The sequence below is a fragment of the Dendrobates tinctorius genome, unplaced genomic scaffold (assembly GCF_039654945.1).
Source record: "Dendrobates tinctorius isolate UK_male_01 unplaced genomic scaffold, ASM3965494v1 ptg000130l, whole genome shotgun sequence".
Lineage (NCBI taxonomy): Eukaryota > Metazoa > Chordata > Amphibia > Anura > Dendrobatidae > Dendrobates > Dendrobates tinctorius.
In genome coordinates, this window is record NW_027361798.1 from 1,894,149 (window position 1) to 1,918,276 (window position 24,128).

Genomic DNA, 24,128 nt, shown 5'->3' on the forward strand with positions numbered 1-24,128 from the left:
ACCTGTCTCTTCCTCTGACATTTCCTCTCTTCCCTTCTCTCATCCTCTGACATTACATCTCCACCCCTGTCTCTTCCTCTGACATTTCCTCTCTTCCCTTCTCTCATCCTCTGACATTACATCTCCACCTCTGTCTCTTACTCTGACATTTCCTCTCTTCCCTTCTCTCATCCTCTGACATTACTTCTCCACCCCTGTCTCTTCCTCTGATATTTCCTCTCTTCCCTTCTCTCATCCTCTGACATTACTTCTCCACCTCTGTCTCTTACTCTGACATTTCCTCTCTTCCCTTCTCTCATCCTCTGACATTACTTCTCCACCCCTGTCTCTTCCTCTGATATTTCCTCTGTTCCCTTCTCTCATCCTCTGACATTACTTCTCCACCCCTGTCTCTTCCTCTGACATTTCCTCTGTTCCCTTCTCTCATCCTCTGACATTACTTCTCCACCCCTGTCTCTTCCTCTGACATTTCCTCTCTTCCCTTCTCTCATCCTCTGACATTACATCTCCACCCCTGTCTCTTCCTCTGACATTTCCTCTCTTCCTTTTTCTCATCCTCTGACATTACATCTCCAACCCCTGTCTCCTCCTCTGACATTTCCTCTCTTCCCTTCTCTCATCCTCTGACATTACATCTCTACCCCTGTCTCTTCCTCTGACATTTCCTCTGTTCCCTTCTCTCATCCTCTGACATTACATCTCTACCCCTGTCTCCTCCTCTGACATTTCCTCTCTTCCCTTCTCTCATCCTCTGACATTACATCTCTACCCCTGTCTCTTCCTCTGATATCTCCTCTCTTCCCTTCTCTCATACTCTGACATTACATCTCTACCCCTGTCTCTTCCTCTGACATTTTCTCTCTTCCCTTCTCTCATCCTCTGACATTACTTCTCCACCCCTGTCTCTTCCTCTGATATTTCCTCTCTTCCCTTCTCTCATCCTCTGACATTACATCTCCACCTCTGTCTCTTACTCTGACATTTCCTCTCTTCCCTTCTCTCATCCTCTGACATTACTTCTCCACCCCTGTCTCTTCCTCTGATATTTCCTCTCTTCCCTTCTCTCATCCTCTGACATTACTTCTCCACCTCTGTCTCTTACTCTGACATTTCCTCTCTTCCCTTCTCTCATCCTCTGACATTACTTCTCCACCCCTGTCTCTTCCTCTGATATTTCCTCTGTTCCCTTCTCTCATCCTCTGACATTACTTCTCCACCCCTGTCTCTTCCTCTGACATTTCCTCTGTTCCCTTCTCTCATTCTCTGACATTACTTCTCCACCACTGTCTCTTCCTCTGACATTTCCTCTCTTCCCTTCTCTCATCCTCTGACATTACATCTCCACCCCTGTCTCCTCCTCTGACATTTCCTCTCTTCCCTTCTCTCTTCCTCTGACATTACTTCTCCACCCCTGTCTCTTACTCTGAAATTTCCTCACTTCCCTTCTCTGATCCTCTGAATTACATCTCCACCCCTGTCTCCTCCTCTGACATTTCCTTTCTTCCCTTCTCTCATCCTCTGACCTTACTTCTCCACCCCTGTCTCTTCCTCTGACATTTCCTCTCTTCCCTTCTCTCATCCTCTGACATTACTTCTCCATCCCTGTCTCCTCCTCTGACATTTCCTCTCTTCCCTTCTCTCATCCTCTGACATTACTTCTCCACCTCTGTCTCTTACTCTGACATTTCTTCTCTTCCCTTTTCTCATCCTCTGCCATTACATCTCCACCCCTGTCTCTTCCTCTGACATTTCCTCTCTTCCTTTTTCTCATCCTCTGACATTACATCTCCAACCCCTGTCTCCTCCTCTGACATTTCCTCTCTTCCCTTCTCTCATCCTCTGACATTACATCTCTACCCCTGTCTCTTCCTCTGACATTTCCTCTGTTCCCTTCTCTCATCCTCTGACATTACATCTCTACCCCTGTCTCCTCCTCTGACATTTCCTCTCTTCCCTTCTCTCATCCTCTGACATTACATCTCTACCCCTGTCTCTTCCTCTGATATCTCCTCTCTTCCCTTCTCTCATACTCTGACATTACATCTCTACCCCTGTCTCTTACTCTGACATTTTCTCTCTTCCCTTCTCTCATCCTCTGACATTACTTCTCCACCCCTGTCTCTTCCTCTGATATTTCCTCTCTTCCCTTCTCTCATCCTCTGACATTACATCTCCACCTCTGTCTCTTACTCTGACATTTCCTCTCTTCCCTTCTCTCATCCTCTGACATTACTTCTCCACCCCTGTCTCTTCCTCTGATATTTCCTCTCTTCCCTTCTCTCATCCTCTGACATTACTTCTCCACCTCTGTCTCTTACTCTGACATTTCCTCTCTTCCCTTCTCTCATCCTCTGACATTACTTCTCCACCCCTGTCTCTTCCTCTGATATTTCCTCTGTTCCCTTCTCTCATCCTCTGACATTACTTCTCCACCCCTGTCTCTTCCTCTGACATTTCCTCTGTTCCCTTCTCTCATTCTCTGACATTACTTCTCCACCACTGTCTCTTCCTCTGACATTTCCTCTCTTCCCTTCTCTCATCCTCTGACATTACATCTCCACCCCTGTCTCCTCCTCTGACATTTCCTCTCTTCCCTTCTCTCTTCCTCTGACATTACTTCTCCACCCCTGTCTCTTACTCTGACATTTCCTCACTTCCCTTCTCTGATCCTCTGAATTACATCTCCACCCCTGTCTCCTCCTCTGACATTTCCTTTCTTCCCTTCTCTCATCCTCTGACCTTACTTCTCCACCCCTGTCTCTTCCTCTGACATTTCCTTTCTTCCCTTCTCTCATCCTCTGACATTACTTCTCCATCCCTGTCTCTTCCTCTGACATTTCCTCTCTTCCCTTCTCTCATCCTCTGACATTACATCTCCATCCTGTCTCTTCCTCTGACATTTCCTCTCGTCCTTTCTCTGATCCTCTGAATTACATCTCCATCCCTGTCTCTTCCTCTGACATTTCCTCTTTTCCCTTCTCTTCCTCTGACATTACATCTCCACCCCTGTCTCTTCCTCTGACATTTCCTCTCTTCCCTTCTCTCATCCTCTGACATTACTTCTCCATCCCTGTCTCTTCCTCTGACATTTCCTCTGTTCCCTTCTCTCATCCTCTGACATTACTTCTCCACCCCTGTCTCTTCCTCTGACATTTCCTCTCTTCCCTTCTCTCATCCTCTGACATTACATCTCCACCCCTGTCTCTTCCTCTGACATTTCCTCTCTTCCCTTTTCTCATCCTCTGACATTACTTTTCCACCCTGTCTCTTCCTCTGACATTTCCTCTGTTCCCTTCTCTTATCCTCTGACATTACTTCTCCACCCTGTCTCTTCCTCTGACATTTCCTCTCTTCCCTTCTCTCATCCTCTGACATTACATCTCCACCCCTGTCTTTTCCTCTGACATTTCCTCTCTTCCCTTCTCTCATCCTCTGACATTACTTCTCCACCCCTGTCTCCTCCTCTGACATTTCCTCTCTTCCCTTCTCTCATCCTCTGACATTACTTCTCCACCTCTGTCTCTTACTCTGACATTTCCTCTCTTCCCTTTTCTCATCCTCTGCCATTACATCTCCACCCCTGTCTCTTCCTCTGACATTTCCTCTCTTCCCTTTTCTCATCCTCTGACATTACATCTCCAACCCCTGTCTCCTCCTCTGACATTTTCTCTCTTCCCTTCTCTCATCCTCTGACATTACATCTCTACCCCTGTCTCTTCCTCTGACATTTCCTCTGTTCCCTTCTCTCATCCTCTGACATTACATCTCTACCCCTGTCTCCTCCTCTGACATTTCCTCTCTTCCCTTCTCTCATCCTCTGACATTACTTCTCCACCCCTGTCTCGTCCTCTGATATTTCCTCTCTTCCCTTCTCTCATCCTCTGACATTACATCTCCACCTCTGTCTCTTACTCTGACATTTCCTCTCTTCCCTTCTCTCATCCTCTGACATTACTTCTCCACCCTGTCTCTTCCTCTGATATTTCCTCTCTTCCCTTCTCTCATCCTCTGACATTACTTCTCCACCTCTGTCTCTTACTCTGACATTTCCTCTCTTCCCTTCTCTCATCCTCTGACATTACTTCTCCACCCCTGTCTCTTCCTCTGATATTTCCTCTTTTCCCTTCTCTCATCCTCTGACATTACTTCTCCACCTCTGTCTCTTCCTCTGACATTTCCTCTGTTCCCTTCTCTCATCCTCTGACATTACTTCTCCACCCCTGTCTCTTCCTCTGACATTTCCTCTCTTCCCTTCTCTCATCCTCTGACATTACATCTCCACCCCTGTCTCCTCCTCTGACATTTCCTCTCTTCCCTTCTCTTATCCTCTGACATTACTTCTCCACCCCTGTCTCTTACTCTGACATTTCCTCACTTCCCTTCTCTGATCCTCTGAATTACATCTCCACCCCTGTCTCCTCCTCTGACATTTCCTTTCTTCCCTTCTCTCATCTTCTGACATTACTTCTCCACTCCTGTCTCTTCCTCTGACATTTCCTCTCTTCCCTTCTCTCATCCTCTGACATTACATCTCCATCCTGTCTCTTCCTCTGACATTTCCTCTCGTCCTTTCTCTGATCCTCTGAATTACATCTCCATCCCTGTCTCTTCCTCTGACATTTCCTCTTTTCCCTTCTCTTCCTCTGACATTACATCTCCACCCCTGTCTCTTCCTCTGACATTTCCTCTCTTCCCTTCTCTCATCCTCTGACATTACTTCTCCATCCCTGTCTCTTCCTCTGACATTTCCTCTGTTCCCTTCTCTCATCCTCTGACATTACATCTCCATCCTGTCTCTTCCTCTGACATTTCCTCTCGTCCTTTCTCTGATCCTCTGAATTACATCTCCACCCCTATCTCTTACTCTGACATTTCCTCTCTTCCCTTCTCTCATCCTCTGACATTACATCTCCACCCCTGTCTCTTCCTCTGACATTTCCTCTCTTCCCTTTTCTCATCCTCTGACATTACATCTCCACCCCTGTCTCTTCCTCTGACATTTCCTCTCTTCCCTTCTCTCATCCTCTGACATTACATCTCCACCCCTGTCTCTTCCTCTGACATTTCCTCTCTTCCCTTTTCTCATCCTCTGACATTACATCTCCACCCCTGTCTCTTACTCTGACATTTCCTCTGTTCCCTTCTCTCATCCTCTGACATTACATCTCCACCCCTGTCTCTTCCTCTGCCATTTCCTCTCTTCCCTTCTCTCATCCTCTGACATTACATCTCCACCCCTGTCTCTTCCTCTGACATTTCCTCTCTTCCCTTTTCTCATCCTCTGACATTACATCTCCACCCCTGTCTCTTCCTCTGACATTTCCTCTCTTCCCTTCTCTCATCCTCTGACATTACATCTCCACCCCTGTCTCTTCCTCTGACATTTCCTCTCTTCCCTTTTCTCATCCTCTGACATTACATCTCCACCCCTGTCTCTTACTCTGACATTTCCTCTGTTCCCTTCTCTCATCCTCTGACATTACATCTCCACCCCTGTCTCTTCCTCTGACATTTCCTCTCTTCCCTTCTCTCATCCTCTGACATTACTTCTCCACCCCTGTCTCTTCTTCTGACATTTCCTCTCTTCCCTTCTCTCATCCTCTGACATTACTTCTCCACCCCTGTCTCTTCCTCTGAAATTTCCTCTCTTCCCTTCTCTCATCCTCTGACATTACTTCTCCACCCCTGTCTCTTCCTCTGACATTTCCTCTCTTCCCTTTTCTCATCCTCTGACATTACATCTCCACCCCTGTCTCTTCCTCTGACATTTTCTCTCTTCCCTTCTCTCATCCTCTGACATTACATCTCCACCCCTGTCTCTTCCTCTGACATTTCCTCTCTTCCCTTCTCTCATCCACTGACATTACTTCTCCACCCCTGTCTCTTCCTCTGACATTTCCTCTCTTCCCTTCTCTCATCCTCTGACATTACTTCTCCACCCCTGTCTCTTCCTCTGACATTTCCTCTCTTCCCTTCTCTCATCCTCTGACATTACATCTCCACCCCTGTCTCTTCCTCTGACATTTCCTCTCTTCCCTTCTCTCATCCTCTGACATTACATCTCCACCCCTGTCTCTTCCTCTGACATTTCCTCTCTTCCCTTTTCTCATCCTCTGACATTACATCGCCACCCCTGTCTCTTCCTCTGACATTTCCTCTCTTCCCTTCTCTCATCCTCTGACATTACATCTCCACCCCTGTCTCTTCCTCTGACATTTCCTCTCTTCCCTTCTCTCATCCTCTGACATTACTTCTCCACCCCTGTCTCTTCCTCTGACATTTCCTCTCTTCCCTTCTCTCATCCTCTGACATTACATCTCCACCCCTGTCTCCTCCTCTGACATTTCCTCTCTACCCTTCTCTCATCCTCTGACATTACATCTCCACCCTGTCTCTTCCTCTGACATTTCCTCTGTTCCCTTCTCTCATCCTATGACATTACTTCTCCACCCCTGTCTCTTCCTCTGACATTTCCTCTGTTCCCTTCTCTCATCCTCTGACATTACATCTCCACCCCTGTCTCTTCCTCTGACATTTCCTCTGTTCCCTTCTCTCATCCTCTGACATTACTTCTCCACCCTGTCTCTTCCTCTGACATTTCCTCTCTTCCCTTCTCTCATCCTCTGACATTACTTCTCCACCCCTGTCTCTTCCTCTGACATTTTCTCTGTTCCCTTCTCTCATCCTCTGACATTACTTCTCCACCCCTGTCTCTTCCTCTGACATTTCCTCTCTTCCCTTCTCTCATCCTCTGCATTACATCTCCACCCCTGTCTCTTCCTCTGACATTTCCTCTCTTCCCTTCTCTCGTCCTCTGACATTACATCTCCTCCCCTGTCTCTTCCTCTGACATTTCCTCTCTTCCCTTCTCTCATCCTTTGACATTACATTTCCACCCCTGTCTCTTCCTCTGACATTTCCTCTCTTCCCTTCTCTCATCCACTGACATTACATCTTCACTCCTGTCTACTCCTCTGACATTTCCTCTCTTCCCTTCTCTCATCCTCTGACATTACATCTCCACCCCTGTCTCTTCCTCTGACATTTCCTCTCTTCCCTTCTCTCATCCTCTGACATTACATCTCCACCCTGTCTCTTCCTCTGACATTTCCTCTCTTCCCTTCTCTCATCCTCTGACATTACTTCTCCACCCCTGTCTCTTCCTCTGACATTTCCTCTCTTCCCTTCTCTCATCCTCTGACATTACTTCTCCACCCCTGTCTCTTCCTCTGACAATTCCTCTCTTCCCTTCTTTCATCCTCTGACATTACTTCTCCACCCCTGTCTCTTCCTCTGACATTTCCTCTCTTCCCTTCTCTCATCCTCTGACATTACATCTCCACCCCTGTCTCTTCCTCTGACATTTCCTCTCTTCCCTTCTCTCATCCTCTGACATTACATCTCCACCCCTGTCTCTTCCCCTGACATTTCCTCTGTTCCCTTCTCTCATCCTCTGACATTACATCTCCATCCTGTCTCTTCCTCTGACATTTCCTCTCTTCCCTTCTCTCATCCTCTGACATTACATCTCTATCCTGTCTCTTCCTCTGACATTTCCTCTCTTCCCTTCTCTCATCCTCTGACATTACATCTCCATCCTGTCTCTTCCCGTGACATTTCCTCTCTTCCCTTCTCTCGTCCTCTGACATTACATCTCCACTCCTGTCTCTTCCTCTGACATTTGATCTCTTCCCTTCTCTCATCCTCTGACATTACTTCTCCACCCCTGTCTCTTCCTCTGACATTTCCTCTCTTCCCTTCTCTCATCCTCTGACATTACATCTCCATCCTGTCTCTTCCTCTGACATTTCCTCTCTTCCCTTATCTCATCCTCTGACATTACTTCTCCATCCCTGTCTCTTCCTCTGACATTTCCTCTCTTCCTTTGTCTCGTCCTCTAACATTATATCTCCACCCCTGTCTCTTCCTCTGACATTTCCTCTCTTCCCTTCTCTCATCCTCTGGCATTACTTCTCCACCCTGTCTCTTCCTCTGACATATCCTCTCTTCCCTTCTCTCATCCTCTGACATTACATCTCTACCCCTGTCTCTTCCTCTGACATTTCCTCTCTTCCCTTCTCTCATCCTCTGACATTACTTCTCCATCCCTATCTCTTCCTCTGACATTTCCTCTGTTCCCTTCTCTCATCCTCTGGCATTACATCTCCACCCTGTCTCTTCCTCTTACATTTCCTCTGTTCCCTTCTCTCATCCTCTGACATTACTTCTCCACCCCTTTCTCTTCCTCTGACATTTCCTCTCTTCCCTTATCTCATCCTCTGACATTACATCTCCACCCCTGTCTCTTCCTCTGACATTTCCTCTCTTCCCTTCTCTCATCCTCTGACATTACTTCTCCATCCCTGTCTCTTCCTCTGACATTTCCTCTGTTCCCTTCTCTCATCCTCTGGCATTACATCTCCACCCTGTCTCTTCCTCTGACATTTCCTCTCTTCCCTTCTCTCATCCTCTGACATTACTTCTCCACCCCTTTCTCTTCCTCTGACATTTCCTCTCTTCCCTTCTCTCATCCTCTGACATTACATCTCTACCCCTGTCTCTTCCTCTGACATTTCCTCTCTTCCCTTCTCTCATCCTCTGACATTACTTCTCCATCCCTGTCTCTTCCTCTGACATTTCCTCTGTTCCCTTCTCTCATCCTCTGGCATTACATCTCCACCCTGTCTCTTCCTCTGACATTTCCTCTGTTCCCTTCTCTCATCCTCTAACATTACTTCTCCACCCCTTTCTCTTCCTCTGACATTTCCTCTCTTCCCTTCTCTCATCCTCTGACATTACATCTCTACCCCTGTCTCTTCCTCTGACATTTCCTCTCTTCCCTTCTCTCATCCTCTGACATTACTTCTCCATCCCTGTCTCTTCCTCTGACATTTCCTCTGTTCCCTTCTCTCATCCTCTGGCATTACATCTCCACCCTGTCTCTTCCTCTGACATTTCCTCTGTTCCCTTCTCTCATCCTCTGACATTACTTCTCCACCCCTTTCTCTTCCTCTGACATTTCCTCTCTTCCCTTCTCTCATCCTCTGACATTACTTCTCCATCCCTGTCTCTTCCTCTGACATTTCCTCTCTTCCTTTGTCTCGTCCTCTAACATTATATCTCCACCCCTGTCTCTTCCTCTGACATTTCCTCTCTTCCCTTCTCTCATCCTCTGACATTACATCTCCACCCCTGTCTCTTCCTCTGACATTTCCTCTCTTCCCTTCTCTCATCCTCTGACATTACATCTCCACCCCTGTCTCTTCCTCTGACATTTCCTCTCTTCCCTTCTCTCGTCCTCTGACATTACTTCTCCATCCCTGTCTCTTCCTCTTACATTTCCTCTGTTCCCTTCTCTCATCCTCTGACATTACATCTCCACCCCTGTCTCTTCCTCTGACATTTCCTCTCTTCCCTTCTCTCATCCTCTGACATTACATCTCCACCCCTGTCTCTTCCTCTGACATTTCCTCTGTTCCCTTCTCTCGTCCTCTGACATTACTTCTCCACCCCTGTCTCTTCCTCTGACATTTCCTCTGTTCCCTTCTCTCGTCCTCTGACATTACTTCTCCATCCCTGTCTCTTCCTCTTACATTTCCTCTGTTCCCTTCTCTCATCCTCTGACATTACATCTCCACCCCTGTCTCTTCCTCTGACATTTCCTCTCTTCCCTTCTCTCATCCTCTGACATTACATCTCCACCCCTGTCTCTTCCTCTGACATTTCCTCTGTTCCCTTCTCTCGTCCTCTGACATTACATCTCCACCCCTGTCTCTTCCTCTGACATTTCCTCTCTTCCCTTCTCTCATCCTCTGACATTACATCTCCACCCCTGTCTCTTCCTCTGACATTTCCTCTGTTCCCTTCTCTCGTCCTCTGACATTACTTCTCCACCCCTGTCTCTTCCTCTGATATCTCCTCTCTTCCCTTCTCTCATCCTCTGACATTACATCTCCACTCCTGTCTCTTCCCCTGACATTTCCTCTTTTCCACTGTCTCAGACTCTTCAGTTTTGATTTCAGCAGGGTCCTGGCATTAATGATGGCAGGAATATGACTTATTTAGATCTCTTCAGGCTTGTTGTAGAGATCCAGGTTCTATCTACAGACAGATGCTTTCAGTCACAGAATGTCTACAGCACATCTGCTGCCTGTGGATCTTCCCTGGTGCTGCGACTCTGTAATTCTGGTGAACAGAAGATCACATTCACAATTGTCCGTGCAGCGTTTTACATTGTGAACATTCGCTTCATCTTCTTTATATTTGCAGTTTCACCGCTGACTTATGTGAGGGACTGTGGGTATTTGGAGAAATGTACGGAGGTGGTCGTACTCCGGACCCCGTACAGCAGAACAGTAGCCAGCAACAGTTGCTGTAAAACAGATCTGTGCACACCGGAGACCCCGACAGGTGAGTGCTTGTGGCTACAAGCTTCCGACCTCTACGTGCAGAATAATGTGTACTGCTATAACCGAAATGGTCACTGTAAAGTGCTCTCCTCGGCACTAGGATGTCAGCTCCCCAACATGTACATTCCTCAACATGTAGATTAGCACCTTCAAGAGTTAATTATACGAGGCAGATCCAGCAGCTAAGATGTGGAGCGGTGGTCAGAGATCTGCAGAATGTATGGTGAGCTGAGATGGAAATATCGGCAGGATTGGTGTTCGTTGAAGAGTAATGTGCAGGTGGCGGAGCTTGTGAAATCTTGCCATGCAAAAACCTGACTCCCAAAATAGTGATGGCCATGGCAAGAAAGTCCAGGAGGGGAGATGACCTCACTTAGCATTTCTCGTGTTTCGCTATCTCACAACCTAGAATCACACTGATGTTTTTGGAGATTTTGCATCATTTCATGTAGAGATCATGCGTCACCTGTGAACATTTGGTTTTCTTTTTATTCTTAGAATCATAGAATGGTAGAGTTGGAAGGGACCTCCTGGGCCATCTGGTCCAACCCCCTGCTCAAAGCAGGATTTGCTAAATCATCCCAATCAGATGTCTGTCCAGCCTCTTAAGCAAACCTCCCCTACAGTCATTATTTTGTAGAGCCTCCATTTGCGGCAATTATAGCTTTGGATAAGTCTCTATGAGATCTCCGCATCCGGTCACTGGAATTTATTTTCCATTCCACAAGGCAACACTGCTCCTGCTCCTTCAGGATAGATGTTTCCTTTGATGAACAGCGATCTTTACTTCTGACCACAGATTCTCCATTGGATTAAGGTCTGGGCTGTGACTCGGCCACTCCAGAACATTTACACATTTCCCCTTACACCATGCGAGTATTTCTTTATCAGTATGCTTTGGGTCATTGTCTTGTTGGACAGTTAACCTCTGCCTCAGTCTCAGATCACTGACAGACTGAAACAGGTTTCGCTGAAGAATATCCCTGTATTTCACACCACCCATCTTCCCGTTGACATTGGACCATTTTCCCTGTCCTTGCTGCCGAAAAACATCCCCACAGCATGCTACTGCTACCACCATGTTTCACTGTGGGGATGGTGTTCTTTGGGTGATGAGCTGTGTTAGTTTGGCGCAAGACGTAGCATTTACCTTGTTGGCCAAAAAGTTAAATTTTGGTCTCATCTGACCATAGCACCTTCCTCCATACTTTTAAGGAATCTCCCACATGTATTTTGGCAAACTCAAAACCAGCCTTACAATTTTTGTGAGTACAGGCTTTTTTCTGCCCACTGTATAGAGTGTACAGCTTTTTATGGTCATATGGACAGCTACTCCAGTCTCTGCAGCGCCTTCAGGGCTACCTTTGGTCTCTGTCCTATATCTCTGATTAATGCCCTCCTTGCCTGTTCTGAGAGTTTTGGTGGGTGGCCCTCTCTTAGCAGGTTTGCTGTGGTACCATGTTCTCTCCATTTGATGATAATAGATTTGATGGTGCTGCGGGAAATCATCAGAGATTATCAGAATGTCAATAGGATATTTTTTATAACCCATCCCTGACTTATACTTCTCCACAACTTTGTTCCTGACTTGTCCAGAGATCTCCTTGGTCTTCATGGTGGTGTTTGGAGATCTCCTTGGTCTTCATGTTGGTTTTCGGAGATCTCATTCGTCTCATTCATACCTTGTGTTTGGAAATCTGCTCGGTCTTCATGGTGGTGTTTGGTTAGTGGTGCCTCTTGTTAATGGTGTTGCAGCCTCTGTAGTCTTTCAGGAAAGGTAAAGTGTATATAGTGACAGACATGTGGTGCTTAGATTGCACACACGTAGACTTCCTATCACTAAGCATGGAACTTATGAAGGGAATTGCTGGCACCAGAAATTTGTAGGGGCTTCATAGCAAAATAGGTGAATAGACATGACAACTTTTAGTCATTTAATCAAATAAATTTACATTTTTTTTCACTTCACCAACTTAGACTATTTAGTGTTGATGCATCACACACAAAATGGATTACAAAAATATTTACACACAGGTTTTAATGTAAAAAAAATAGGTAAAAATCCAAGAGGGTGAATACTTTCACAAGCCACTGTATAAGCCAAAATTAAAAAAAGAAGAAAAAAAAAAGGCGTTTTCCACCCCTTAATATCCAGACCATCTCTCACCGTAGTTTCCCATAGCCTATGACTACAGTAGATGATATAGTAGATGAGGAAATAAACTGCACCCACCGGTAGTCACCGGTAAATGTAATTGTGACATTTTACTACTTATCTGGGCTGTAGTGTGTGTGGCATGGTCAGATACATCCTGATTAATTTATGAAGGAGGGACTCACAAAGCCTATGCGGACAATGAAGGAACTACCAATAATTGGAAGGAAAAGGGACTAGATCCACGCTGTATTAGACATAAGAGAGGGCTTCATACACACTCTGTTAAAATTAGGAAGGAGAGCATCCTGGCAAAAATTGAGAGTCACATAATGACGCTATAAAAATTTTCAGTTAGAACCATCTGTTGACCCTATCAAGATTTTTAGTGAGGCCCACTTGATGACTATGCCTTTGAATTGGCTTTATGTTCCACTGCTGTTGTAGAAATTGCAGGAACGCGGGATGTCGCCATGGACAGGAGGTAGATCAACAGTTAAAGTATTTATTTGAACAGAGAGCGATACTCCTCGCAGGGAGTGGAAAAGGTATGGGGCAGAACTGGAAGTATGACAGGGTAGGTAACGGACGAACGAGAGTTTAGTAATAATGAGCTTAAACTTATCGGACTGTAGTCTTCAGACGTGAGAAGGTTCAGGGTTCCAACGGTGGCACCAGCAACAGCGGCGCGGGTCATCTCGACAGAGTCTCTGTGTGACGAGCAGTTTTCCCGTGCCATACGATATCTGGCACGGTACTAACTCCAACATGAGATGCCGCTAGAAAGAGCCTTTGCTCCGCGGCGTATAACAGTTCTGGCCTATTAAGACCTGGCCCCGCCTGGCGTCTCTCCTGCATTTAGTCAACGGTCCGGTCAGTGACTTCAGTTAGGAAGCTGTCAAGGAGGAAGGCAGTGGTCTGTCTGTGGATCGCCTATCAGTTGAGAGAACCGCTGCAGGGGGTCTGTCAGGGTGCTTGGCACCCACGAGATACTCTGTCTTCTCAGCAGTGGCAGCACTCGATCCGCCACCCAGCATTCCCGCGCGAGCTCTGTCTGCTTTCCGGCGCAGCACGCTACAGTATATCTGCCCGCCTTCCTCAAGTCAGTCCTGCGCTTTTAGTCTCCCCTCCTGCAACACGGATGACAGCCCCTGCAGTTCAGGCACCAGCGTGTAAAAGGCACCCCGACTCTGGCACTTCTAATTACACTGTCATCCAGTGATGTAGAGAAGTTTGGGTCAATCCAGCCCTTGTTCATTTTGATAATAGTCAGCCTGTCAGCATTTTCAGTCGTCAGGCGGATGCGCCTATCAGATATAATACTCCCGATGGCACTAAAAGCCCTCTCTGACAAAATGCTAGAGGCTGGACAGGCCAAGACCTCCAAGACAAAGAAGAACTGTTCATGCCACGTTTCCAGCTTGGATAACCACTACAAGTACTGCACTGATGAATCACAGAGGACGCTGGTACGTTCAGCCTTGTCCTCTTTCACCATCTTCCAAAATATTTCCCTTCTTGTTAGACTAATCTGTGCATCAGGGCCTAAGTGTTGGGAGGGTCTAATGAAACTGTCTCAGATTTTTGTTAGTGTTCCCCGTCCTCTGTTGGACCTAGTGTGTGTCTCCATCATCTCTCCTCCTTGGCTGCCCAAGGATCTATGACCTCTGCCTCCAGCGTTGACAGATGAGAATTTTTCTACTAATTATTCGACTAGGACCTTCTGGTATTGCACCATTTTACTAGCCCTCTCAGCCGCAGGAAGGAGAAATGGAAAGTTCTTCTTGTAGCATGGGTCGAAAAGCTTGAACAACCAGTCATCACCAGTGTTGGCCAAAATGTGTATAACGCGAGGGTCACAGGAAAAGCAGCGGGACATAAAGCCAGCCATGTGTGCCAAACTCCCAACAGGCAATACTTCCCTGTCCTAACCGGGAGGACGACTCTCTATCTCATTCTCCTCCTCTTCAACTCATCCACGCTAAACAGATGGGATGAAACTTGTGTAGATCGTAACCTCTTTAGTGCAGGCAACCATCTCAGTTTCTCTTCCTCATTATCACTGCTGAGAAGATGAGATGAGGCAGGGCTGGGTAGTATCGCCCCTTCTACTTTTTTCCTCCATCTCTACCCCCATCCTCCACAAGGTTCACCTAGTGTGCCGTCAGGGAAATATAGCGTCCATGGCCACAGGAACTCCCTTTTTGATAAAGCTAACGCGAAACGCGCGTCAAGGGGTGTTACTTGACTCCCGGGCACTACAGCAACATTACCTATGGGTAAGCACTAATAAGCACCTTTGATGATAATGTATGTTTTCTTTGCGGATAGCGCTGGGCAGTTCACATAGTGAGGGTGGATTCCCTGTGTATTTAACTATATGCCTGCGGTTTTACTAAAGATGCACTTTTTGGGATATTTTATATATCATTTGTATTGGTGACTTATATGCTTTGATATAACTAATTATTCTTATATGCCCAGGAATTATGTAATTTTAAAAATGATATTTTTAGGGTTTTTTTTACTTGTCTATTACATGTGTTTAATATTGCATATAATAAAAATATTTTTATTATTTATTGTATGGAGCTCCAATTCTTGTTAAATTGTAGTATTATCTGGAGTATACAATTGTAGTCCTGTTGTTACATATTGGGGTTAATATTATTGTCCATAAATAAATTGGATTTATATAATAACATACTTTATACCCCATTTTTTTTTTTTTGCTGGGAATTTTTTTAGCTGTTATCTGCGTGATGGTTATTAAGTGGACCTTCCCAGTAATTGTGTTGTTCAGGGCACGGATGATGTTGTGGGACACCTGCTGGTGCAAAGCGGGGACGGCACACTGGAAAAAATAGTGGGAGCTCAGGACCGAGTACCGTGGGGCAGCTGCCGCAATGAGGTTGTAGAAATCTTCAGTGTCCACAAGCCTTAGCAACATTTCCAGGGTAAGCAGTCCGGAAATGTTCCCGTTTAATGTTTGTGTGTGTAGGTGGGTAGCTGGGCATTTTATCTTGCATTTCAAAGCCTGGGTTAAGGACAGCTGAATGTTGCGCTGGGACAAGGAGTTTACGTGGTTGCTGATGGTGCTTTTGAATTTGTAACGACAGGTCCAGGCCCTGCGTCATGAAAAGGGCATTGGCAAGCACACAGCACAGGTGAAAAGACAGTAGTGTCACCCGTAGACACTGATTGTGGACCCAGGCATTCAGCCCACCTAATTGGGTGTTTTGATGGCATGTGCCTGAGCATGGTGGTAGTGGTCAGTCTGGTAGTGATCAGCTCCCTGCTGATCTTGGTATGTCACAGATTGCAAATGACCATTCTTCTATTGTCTGTACTTTCTTTAAAAACGCACCAGACTGGGGAACACCTAACTCTTGGCCTGAGAACTTGACACTTGTGGATGCTCTGGGGAACAGTTTCCCACTGGCCACCCCACTGCCTCTTCCTGCCTGTTGCGGGACTATAAATCCCTACCTCTTTATGCTGCTGGTCTCGCTCTGCTTGGCACCTTTGCAGGTGGGTTCAGTGACTTCATCATCCGCCACCTCGCCTTCAACTTCCGCACTCTTGGCTTTATGACTTGTTGACTTAACTGCATCACTTGTTGACGACTATGTCTCATAATCATCTACCTCTTGAGAAACTAATTACCGGTCCCCACCATCATCTTCTCTTGACCGTGGCTGCTCAAATATTTGGGCATCGCTACACAGGAGCTCCTCATGTCCCTCTTGAAATGTGCAGGGCGAAACGCTGGAATCAATAAATGGAAATTTTAAGAGCTTCTTGTAGTATCCGAGTGTGTGACCACTTGTCTTCTGGTACTCACGATGGTAGAAGGAAGCAGGTTCAGGGTGATGATTTTGTGGTCCAGGTTCTTGGATAGTGAGACTGGACCATGTGGAAGACCGTGTGGTACTGGAAGCATTATCCAACTGACCACATGTTTGCCCTGTTCTGGCCTCAAGAGTACTGTCTTGCACCCTCCGATAAAGTGAGGAGCTAGGTTTGGTGGATGAGCGAGTTTCTTGTGCTCCCTCAGCAAGCACAGTTTTACTTTGCCAAAGGCCTCAGCCTCTGCGAGCACCATCAGCAGCGTGTCCACTTTTCCATCCCTTATCGCACACCTTGTGCATCTACACCAATGGCGCGCTGCTTGCTAACCTGGTCCTATGGCGCCGCTTCATTGATGATATCTTTTTTTTTTTGGTCTGGTGGTCCAGAAACACTTGGTCAATTTTTAACTGAAGTAAATAAAAATGAGTTTTTTAAATTTTATGGCAACCACCGGCATAGAATCTATACATTTTCTGGACCTAAATATTTTTATAGATAATGGAAGTATTCATACCCGGGCCTACCACAAGCCAATCGATTCTAATAATTACATTTCCATGGACAGTTGCCACTTGCCCAAATGGCACATTAATGTTCCTAAGAGCCAGTTAACACGCTCCTACAGAAATTGTTCTACAAATCAAGATTTTCTAGCCGAGGCAGGTTTTTCTCATGACTAAATTTATGAATAAAGGCTATGAGGGGCAATTCCTTTTAGAAGAGAGGGAAAAAGTACAAGAAACCTCAAGAGAGGCCTTAATTCAAGATACAAAAAGACATGACACATTGTATGACATTAAGGAGGATTTTCCCATCATGACCCAATATAATACGAATGCCCATATCCTACGAAACATTGTAGGTAGACATTGGGGGATTTTGAAAGAAAATAAAACGATAGGAGAGTTGTTACCAATAAAATCCAAATTTATTTATAGAAAGGCAAAAAATTTGGGGAACCTCATAGCACCATCCGTACTTAACGATAACTCGGCCACAACATCATGTATAGGGCCCTTAATAATAAAACTGGTTTCTATCCATGTCAGAAAGGTTAAAACTTGTAAATCCTTGAAAACAATGATACAATATACTGTGTCGAATGGAAATATGGAATACACTATCCATGACTTCATTACTTGTAATACGCCAGGAGTTATATATGAATGAAAGTGATATATGTGGGACGCACAAAACGTCCGCTCAATGTCCGGAGGACATCACCTATCAAAGCATTCTGCAGATCATCATAGGGGATTAATTAATGACACCATAATAACTGGCTTACAAATTGTCCGAAGGAACTGGAGAAAAGGGGACTTCATTAAACAGATGTCCCGTGCAGAAAGTCAGTGGATTTTCAACCTGGATTCTTTAATACCAAGGACACTTAATTCTGAAGTTGAACGCTTTGCATTTAATTGATAAATATGACAGCATTCAAGGAGTTAATATGACAGGCCACAAATCGCTGGTTATAAGACGACCATTCCCCCAGATTGACCATCCCCGAAGAAGGAAACCGAGCATTTCCGAAACTAGTTGGAAGGAATTGGTCCATACAGCACTCCGTACCCCCTCACGTGACCACCTCTGTCACGAAGGTCCTGCTGGCTCCACGCACCGCAGGTCCTGAAAGTTAACCATCACGCTAGTGCATCGGTGGATTGTGAGCCTTTTTTTTTCTCTCTGAACCTCTGTGCCCTTAATATACCCAGGTGTGATTACTCCACATACTTTAGCGCAAACATTAATCTGTCATGATCCATGCTGGATCAGGACTGATAAAAAGCACAGGTGTAGGGTCGGTGGGCCGGGCTGGGGGGGTGGTCCCTCTTCTTACCGTGCAGGGACGAAACAGAGACAAGATGAAGGCAGATTCTGGGTGCAACAAGTCCAAGTTTATTTCTCACCTGCTGTCCGCCTGACGGCCTCAGAAGCACACCGCACTTCCTTCACCTCACGGCCCTCCGTTTCCAGGGCCGCTTCTTATACACCGTACTCTTGTACTGGGGACGCGTGTGCGTACACCGTCCCCTCTTCACTCGTCGACGCTCCTGACAGGTCCGTCACTGTAGCCGCCTTAGGCCCGTAAACCAACAGCGCTTCCACTGATCAGTCGTCGTGTCAAATATGGTGTGTCACACCCAATGCCTCGTCCCTTCTGCGGTCCTTCCTGTCAGGACCACCCCCCTGATGTTCTCTCTCCTCAGTCCCCCTGGTTTAGATTCTCCTCACAGCGTGCAGACTGTCACAGTCCTCCTGTCACTGGAGCTCCCCCTGGGGGACTGGAACCTTCTGGAACCCTCCCTCAGTATTTATAGCTCTCCCGGTCCCCTGCACTGTAACCCCGCCCCCATGACCAACGGTTTGCTGCAGCCTCCGTCCCATCATCACGCGGTGGCCTCCGTTCCTTGCTCCACTGTCCGGCGGGCCTTCCCTCCGGACTCGGGGGCTCCGCTGCGAAGTCCTCTGCTGGTGTTGGTGGCGGCCGCTCTCGATGACTCCGCTCAGGCTCCGCTCCTCAGATCAGTATCCCGCTGCTCACCCGTGGCTCTGAGGGTGACTTCTGGCACAGCTCCATCTCCCGCCTCCATTGCCACTCTAGGCGGCCGATGCCCCGACACCCGCAGCGTCTCATACCGTCCGTTGGGCAGCAATCGAATGGCGCCAGACAGCTACAGCCAAGCTTTTCTTCTGTGCCACTCCTCCTGCTGGGTGGGGCGTCGGCAGGCCTTTCCACCCATCTGCCAGGGTCCAGTACATGGGAGCGTCGGCCTCCGGGCACATACTGCTGTCCACGAGGGTACGTTGGAGGGGGTCCCAGTCCATTCAACACGACTGCAAACACCCGGACCTCTCCCCTGCACTGTAGTAATGCCGCCATCTTGCGTAGCACCTGATACCGCCCCGGATCTTCTGTCAGCACCACGGAGTCACCACGGCGCTCCCAATTTGTAATCCACTGGTAAGCCAATTGTAATCCACAGGTATTTATTATCCAAGCAGCACAGTCCAAGTCCTTCTCCATCCTTTAAGGCAGGCCTGCCGCAGAAGATGATGTATTAGCGGTGGCGATCCTGCCGACTACGCCAAATGTAGGGTCGGTGGGCCGGGCTGGGGGGGTGGTCCCTCTTCTTACCGCGCAGAGAAGAAACAGAGACAAGATGAAGGCAGATTCTGGGTGCAACAAGTCCAAGTTTATTTCTCACCTGCCGTCCGCCTGACGGCCTCAGAAGCACACCGCACTTCCTTCAGCTCACGGCCCTCCGTTTCCAGGGCCGCTTCTTACACACCGTACTCTGTACTGGGGACCCATGTGCGTACACCGTCCTGTTGTGAGTTCATTTTCCCCTTCATTACTGAGGCCCGAGGAACTCCCTCTTCTGGTGAAGAAAGGTAGTGGGCCTGATTATCAAACACCTGAGGCTGATGATGATGACAGGCTGAGTGGAGTTACTGACTGGATATAAGGCTGCCGACGCCCTTCTGCCCTGCGGGTGATCTCTCTGTGGGATCCTTGGAGACCAGTCTGAATTCCTGCTCCTCTAAAGCTAAGTTTGCTGCTCGGCCTTTTGCTTTGGTGCTTTGACTTTGTTTAGCTTTGTTTTTCTGGATTTCTGCCATTCCCTGCTGGGGTGTGCTGAATTCATTTAGCTCTGTCTTCTGAAAATACCTGAGTGCTGATTTAGTTTTTGAAGCCTAGCTGCTTCAGGGCCTTTTTCATATCAGCTTGTTGGCTTATGTCTTTGATAGGGTTTTGGCAGATTGCAGACAGCAACCTTCCTGTCCTTTCCTATCTAGGTAGTTTTGGGCCCCGTCTTTGCTCAGTCTATCTTTCTGTCTGTGTTAGTATTTTCATCTTGCTTCACCGTCATATGTTGGGGGCTGCCTATTGCTTTGGGGTCTGCTCTGGGGCAGTTTAGATTTTCCCTTTCTTTCTTTAGGCCTATGTAATTCTCCGGCTGTGATCAAGGGGTCTAGGGCATCGTAGGAACCCCCCACGGCTACTGCTAGTTGTGTTGATAGGTTCAGGGGTCTGCAATCTGATAGTTGCCAACTTCTCTGGTTTTCTGGACTTAGCTTGTATTTCTGCTTTTGCCTCCTACGGTGACTCATTCATAACACCGTCCCCTCTTCACTCGTCGACGCTACTGACAGGTCCGTCACTGTGGCCACCTTAGGCCCGTAAACCAACAGCGCTTCCACTGATCAGTCGTCGTGTCAAATATGGTGTGTCACACCCAATGCCTCGTCCCTTCTGCGGTCCTTCCTGTCAGGACCACCCCCCTGACGTTCTCTCTCCTCAGTCCCCCTGGTTTAGATTCTCCTCACAGCGCGCAGACTGTCGCAGTCCTGTCACTGGAGCTCCCCCTGGGGACTGGAACCTTCTGGAACCCTCCCTCAGTATTTATAGCTCTCCTGGTCCCCTGTCACTGTAACCCCGCCCCCCATGACCAACGGCTTCTAAAGCCCTAAGCTGATGTCAAGTCCTTTGCTCACACTCCTCCCTGCCATCTAATGGTCAACCCAAGGTACTGCACGTCCACTACACTTTCCTAGCTGTTTCCCCACTATAATAACTGACACCTACCTACACTGTGCAAACCTTTCCTTCTTCACTCTGACTAGTCTGTCCGTCCGTCAGGTCACCTTCCCTACACAGGTAACCTTTTTTTTTCTTAAGCTGTGCTTAAGTATGGTTTTTGCCCCCAGTGGCCATTAGGATTATTACACTGTGGTGTCTTTTGTTCTAAGTTTGCCCCCAGTGGTGGTGAGCGTCATTGCACTCTTGTTTCTTTAGTTAAGTGCACATGATTATAATGCAGGTGTGATTGCTGGCTCTTACCTATAAAAGAGTCACAGGTGTTGCAATCAGGTTTGGTGATAGTGTTCATTTCAACCATCCTTGGTGGAGGAAGGAGCTGGAGAGCGTTCCTTGCAGCACTGTCTTAGCCCTGGTGTGGAAGGAGTCAGAGGGGATTTCCTTGTAGCTCTGACAGAGCTTGGTGGCAGCGATTCAGGAGTAGAGCTGCATTCTGATGGTGGACTCTGTTGCCAGGAGCAAGTGCAACAGAGTAAAGCTAAGTGGTGTTTCCCTGTTTGTTTTTCCTTAGTGTGTATTAGCACAGCGGTGGGGCCAGTGCCTGCGCCACCCAGCTCCCTAGCAAGGGATAGCTGTAGGGTGTGCTAGGGCGACAGGTTCCTGATCGGCGCCCGGTGCAGAACCGGCATAGGAACGTTAGGAGCGTTAGGGACACCGACTCAGGGAGTGCAGGAGGTCTCTGTGTCCCCTCCCCCTATCGCAGTGCCCACCGTTGTAACTGTTTCCCCTTTCCCCGTGTCTTGTTGTTTTAGTTACCGGCCTGAGGGCCGTGTCACGCAGGACAGTATCATGTGCCGCGTCTTGCTGTTTTAGTTACCGGCCTGCGGGTCGCGTCACACAGGATGGGTCATCGTGACATAATCTCAGTATATTTACCTCTGACAACCTTGTGGTGTGTTGTTCTGCTTGCGGATGGTATTTCCCTTATTCATACTAGCGCCCCCTATCCGGTATATACTTATATGCCTGCAAACTTTCCGGTATTAATAGGGAAAAAATTATTTAGCCCTGACAAGGATTGTTGTTTCAATGGTACAGCAACGGTACACAAATACTACTATACCATCAAACCCTGCCTAGATGCCTTCAATCCAAAACTATCTCTCCTTTGAATGCAGCTAACAGTGGTTTCACTACAGAAGGGAAAATATTTAGCCCTGAAAAGAGCTGTTTTTAGTTTGCAGCCATAGTATCCCCATAGAAGGATTGTAAGGCTATAACCCCTGCCTATACGCCTGCTCTAAAATACGCTCTCCCTCCTATAACAACTTTCCCTGAGCTGCTTCCAGAGGACAATGTGCCGAGCATCACATCACTGGGTCTTATATAAGACGTGATGCGGCCGGTGAATCACAGTAATGCCAGTATCCATCACGGCTACGGCATTACCGTCTATGTCAAGCAATCCCTACATGTTTATTGGCTGCCTAACAGGGGAGAGGACTCGACCGTGGCACATGAGCACCAAGCAGTGAGCATTGAGTAGCGAACGTGCCCCAGCACCCGATGCTCATCACTGGTTACCAGCCATCATCAGACTGCGGACCTTACAGGAACCATAGTACTGATGAGACAGGCTCACAAATTAAAATGTACACCCCGGTACTTTCTAAGTGACATCTTCCCTGATTGGAGTCATGTTCAACGCTTTCTTCTCCATCTGGCCCAGATGCTATAATGACTTTGGACTTGCACAGCTTCTCTCTGCAGACTTGCCTTTTTCTCCTGTCTTCAGCAGCACATCCCAACCTGAAAACTTATAAAAAATGTAGTTTTATTCATTATAAATATCTGCCCTACGCTGTGCTCCTGAATAATGTCATACCAAGATTGGACACCAAAGACAACCTAAGGTGTACCGAAAAGTGATGGTAGAGGACAGGGGTCAGACAAGACCATAGGTAAAGATAAAATCCAAAACTTTATTAGAGAGCAAAATTATTAAAATATATTGCTTGATCAGCTAAAACAATGCAGCAGTACACAGCACAAATAATATGCTTGTGGTGCTAGAAATGACAATGAGACCTCCAAAAATACAATCGCCACAAGGGACAATGAGAAAGGTCAATCAGCTTAGATGTGCTAGTATATTATTATAGTTTTTATTTATTTTTTCTAACGTGGGGCTCATTATACAGTAAGGAGGGCTATGTGAGGCTCATTCTGTATGGAGGACTTTGTGGTCTCCATTATATTGTATGGTGCGCCATGTGGGGTCCATAATACTGTGTGGAGCTTTTTGTGGGACCCGTTATTCTGTATGGAGGACTATGTGGTCTCCATTATATTGTATGGTGTGCCATGTGGGGCCCATAATACTGTGTGGAGCTTTTTGTGGGACCCGTTATTCTGTATGGAGGACTATGTGGTCTCCATTATATTGTATGGTGTGCCATGTGGGGCCCATAATACTGTGTGGAGCTTTTTGTGGGACCCGTTATTCTGTATGGAGGACTATGTGGTCTCCATTATATTGTATGGTGCGTCATGTGGGGTCCATAATACTGTGTGGAGCTTTTTGTGGGACCCGTTATTCTGTATGGAGGACTATGTGGTCTCCATTATATTGTATGGTGCGCCATGTGGGGCCCATAATACTGTGTGGAGCTTTTTGTGGGACCCGTTATTCTGTATGGAGGACTATGTGGTCTCCATTATATTGTATGGTGCGCCATGTGGGGCCCATAATACTGTGTGGAGCTTTTTGTGGGACCCGTTATTCTGTATGGAGGACTATGTGGTCTCCATTATATTGTATGGTGCGTCATGTGGGGTCCATAATACTGTGTGGAGCTTTTTGTGGGACCCGTTATTCTGTATGGAGGACTTTGTGGTCTCCATTATATTGTATGGAGCGCCATGTGGGGTCCATAATACTGTGTGGAGCTTTTTGTGGGACCCGTTATTCTGTATGGAGGACTATGTGGTCTCCATTATATTGTATGGTGCGTCATGTGGGGTCCATAATACTGTGTGGAGCTTTTTGTGGGACCCGTTATTCTGTATGGAGGACTATGTGGTCTCCATTATATTGTATGGTGTGCCATGTGGGGCCCATAATACTGTGTGGAGCTTTTTGTGGGACCCGTTATTCTGTATGGAG

At 47.0% G+C, this 24,128-nt stretch overlaps 1 protein-coding gene across 1 annotated transcript in view; it reads left to right on the plus strand.

The window, feature by feature from the left end:
* The window catches only part of LOC141047913 (phospholipase A2 inhibitor PIP-like), a 129,787-nt gene that overhangs the window by 82,993 nt on the left and 22,666 nt on the right, over positions 1–24,128 (plus strand). Inside the window, exon 4 of the mRNA XM_073543234.1 lies at positions 10,270–10,410. Within this exon, the coding sequence (XP_073399335.1) occupies positions 10,270–10,410 (141 nt within the window). The remainder of the gene's footprint in view (positions 1–10,269; positions 10,411–24,128) is intronic.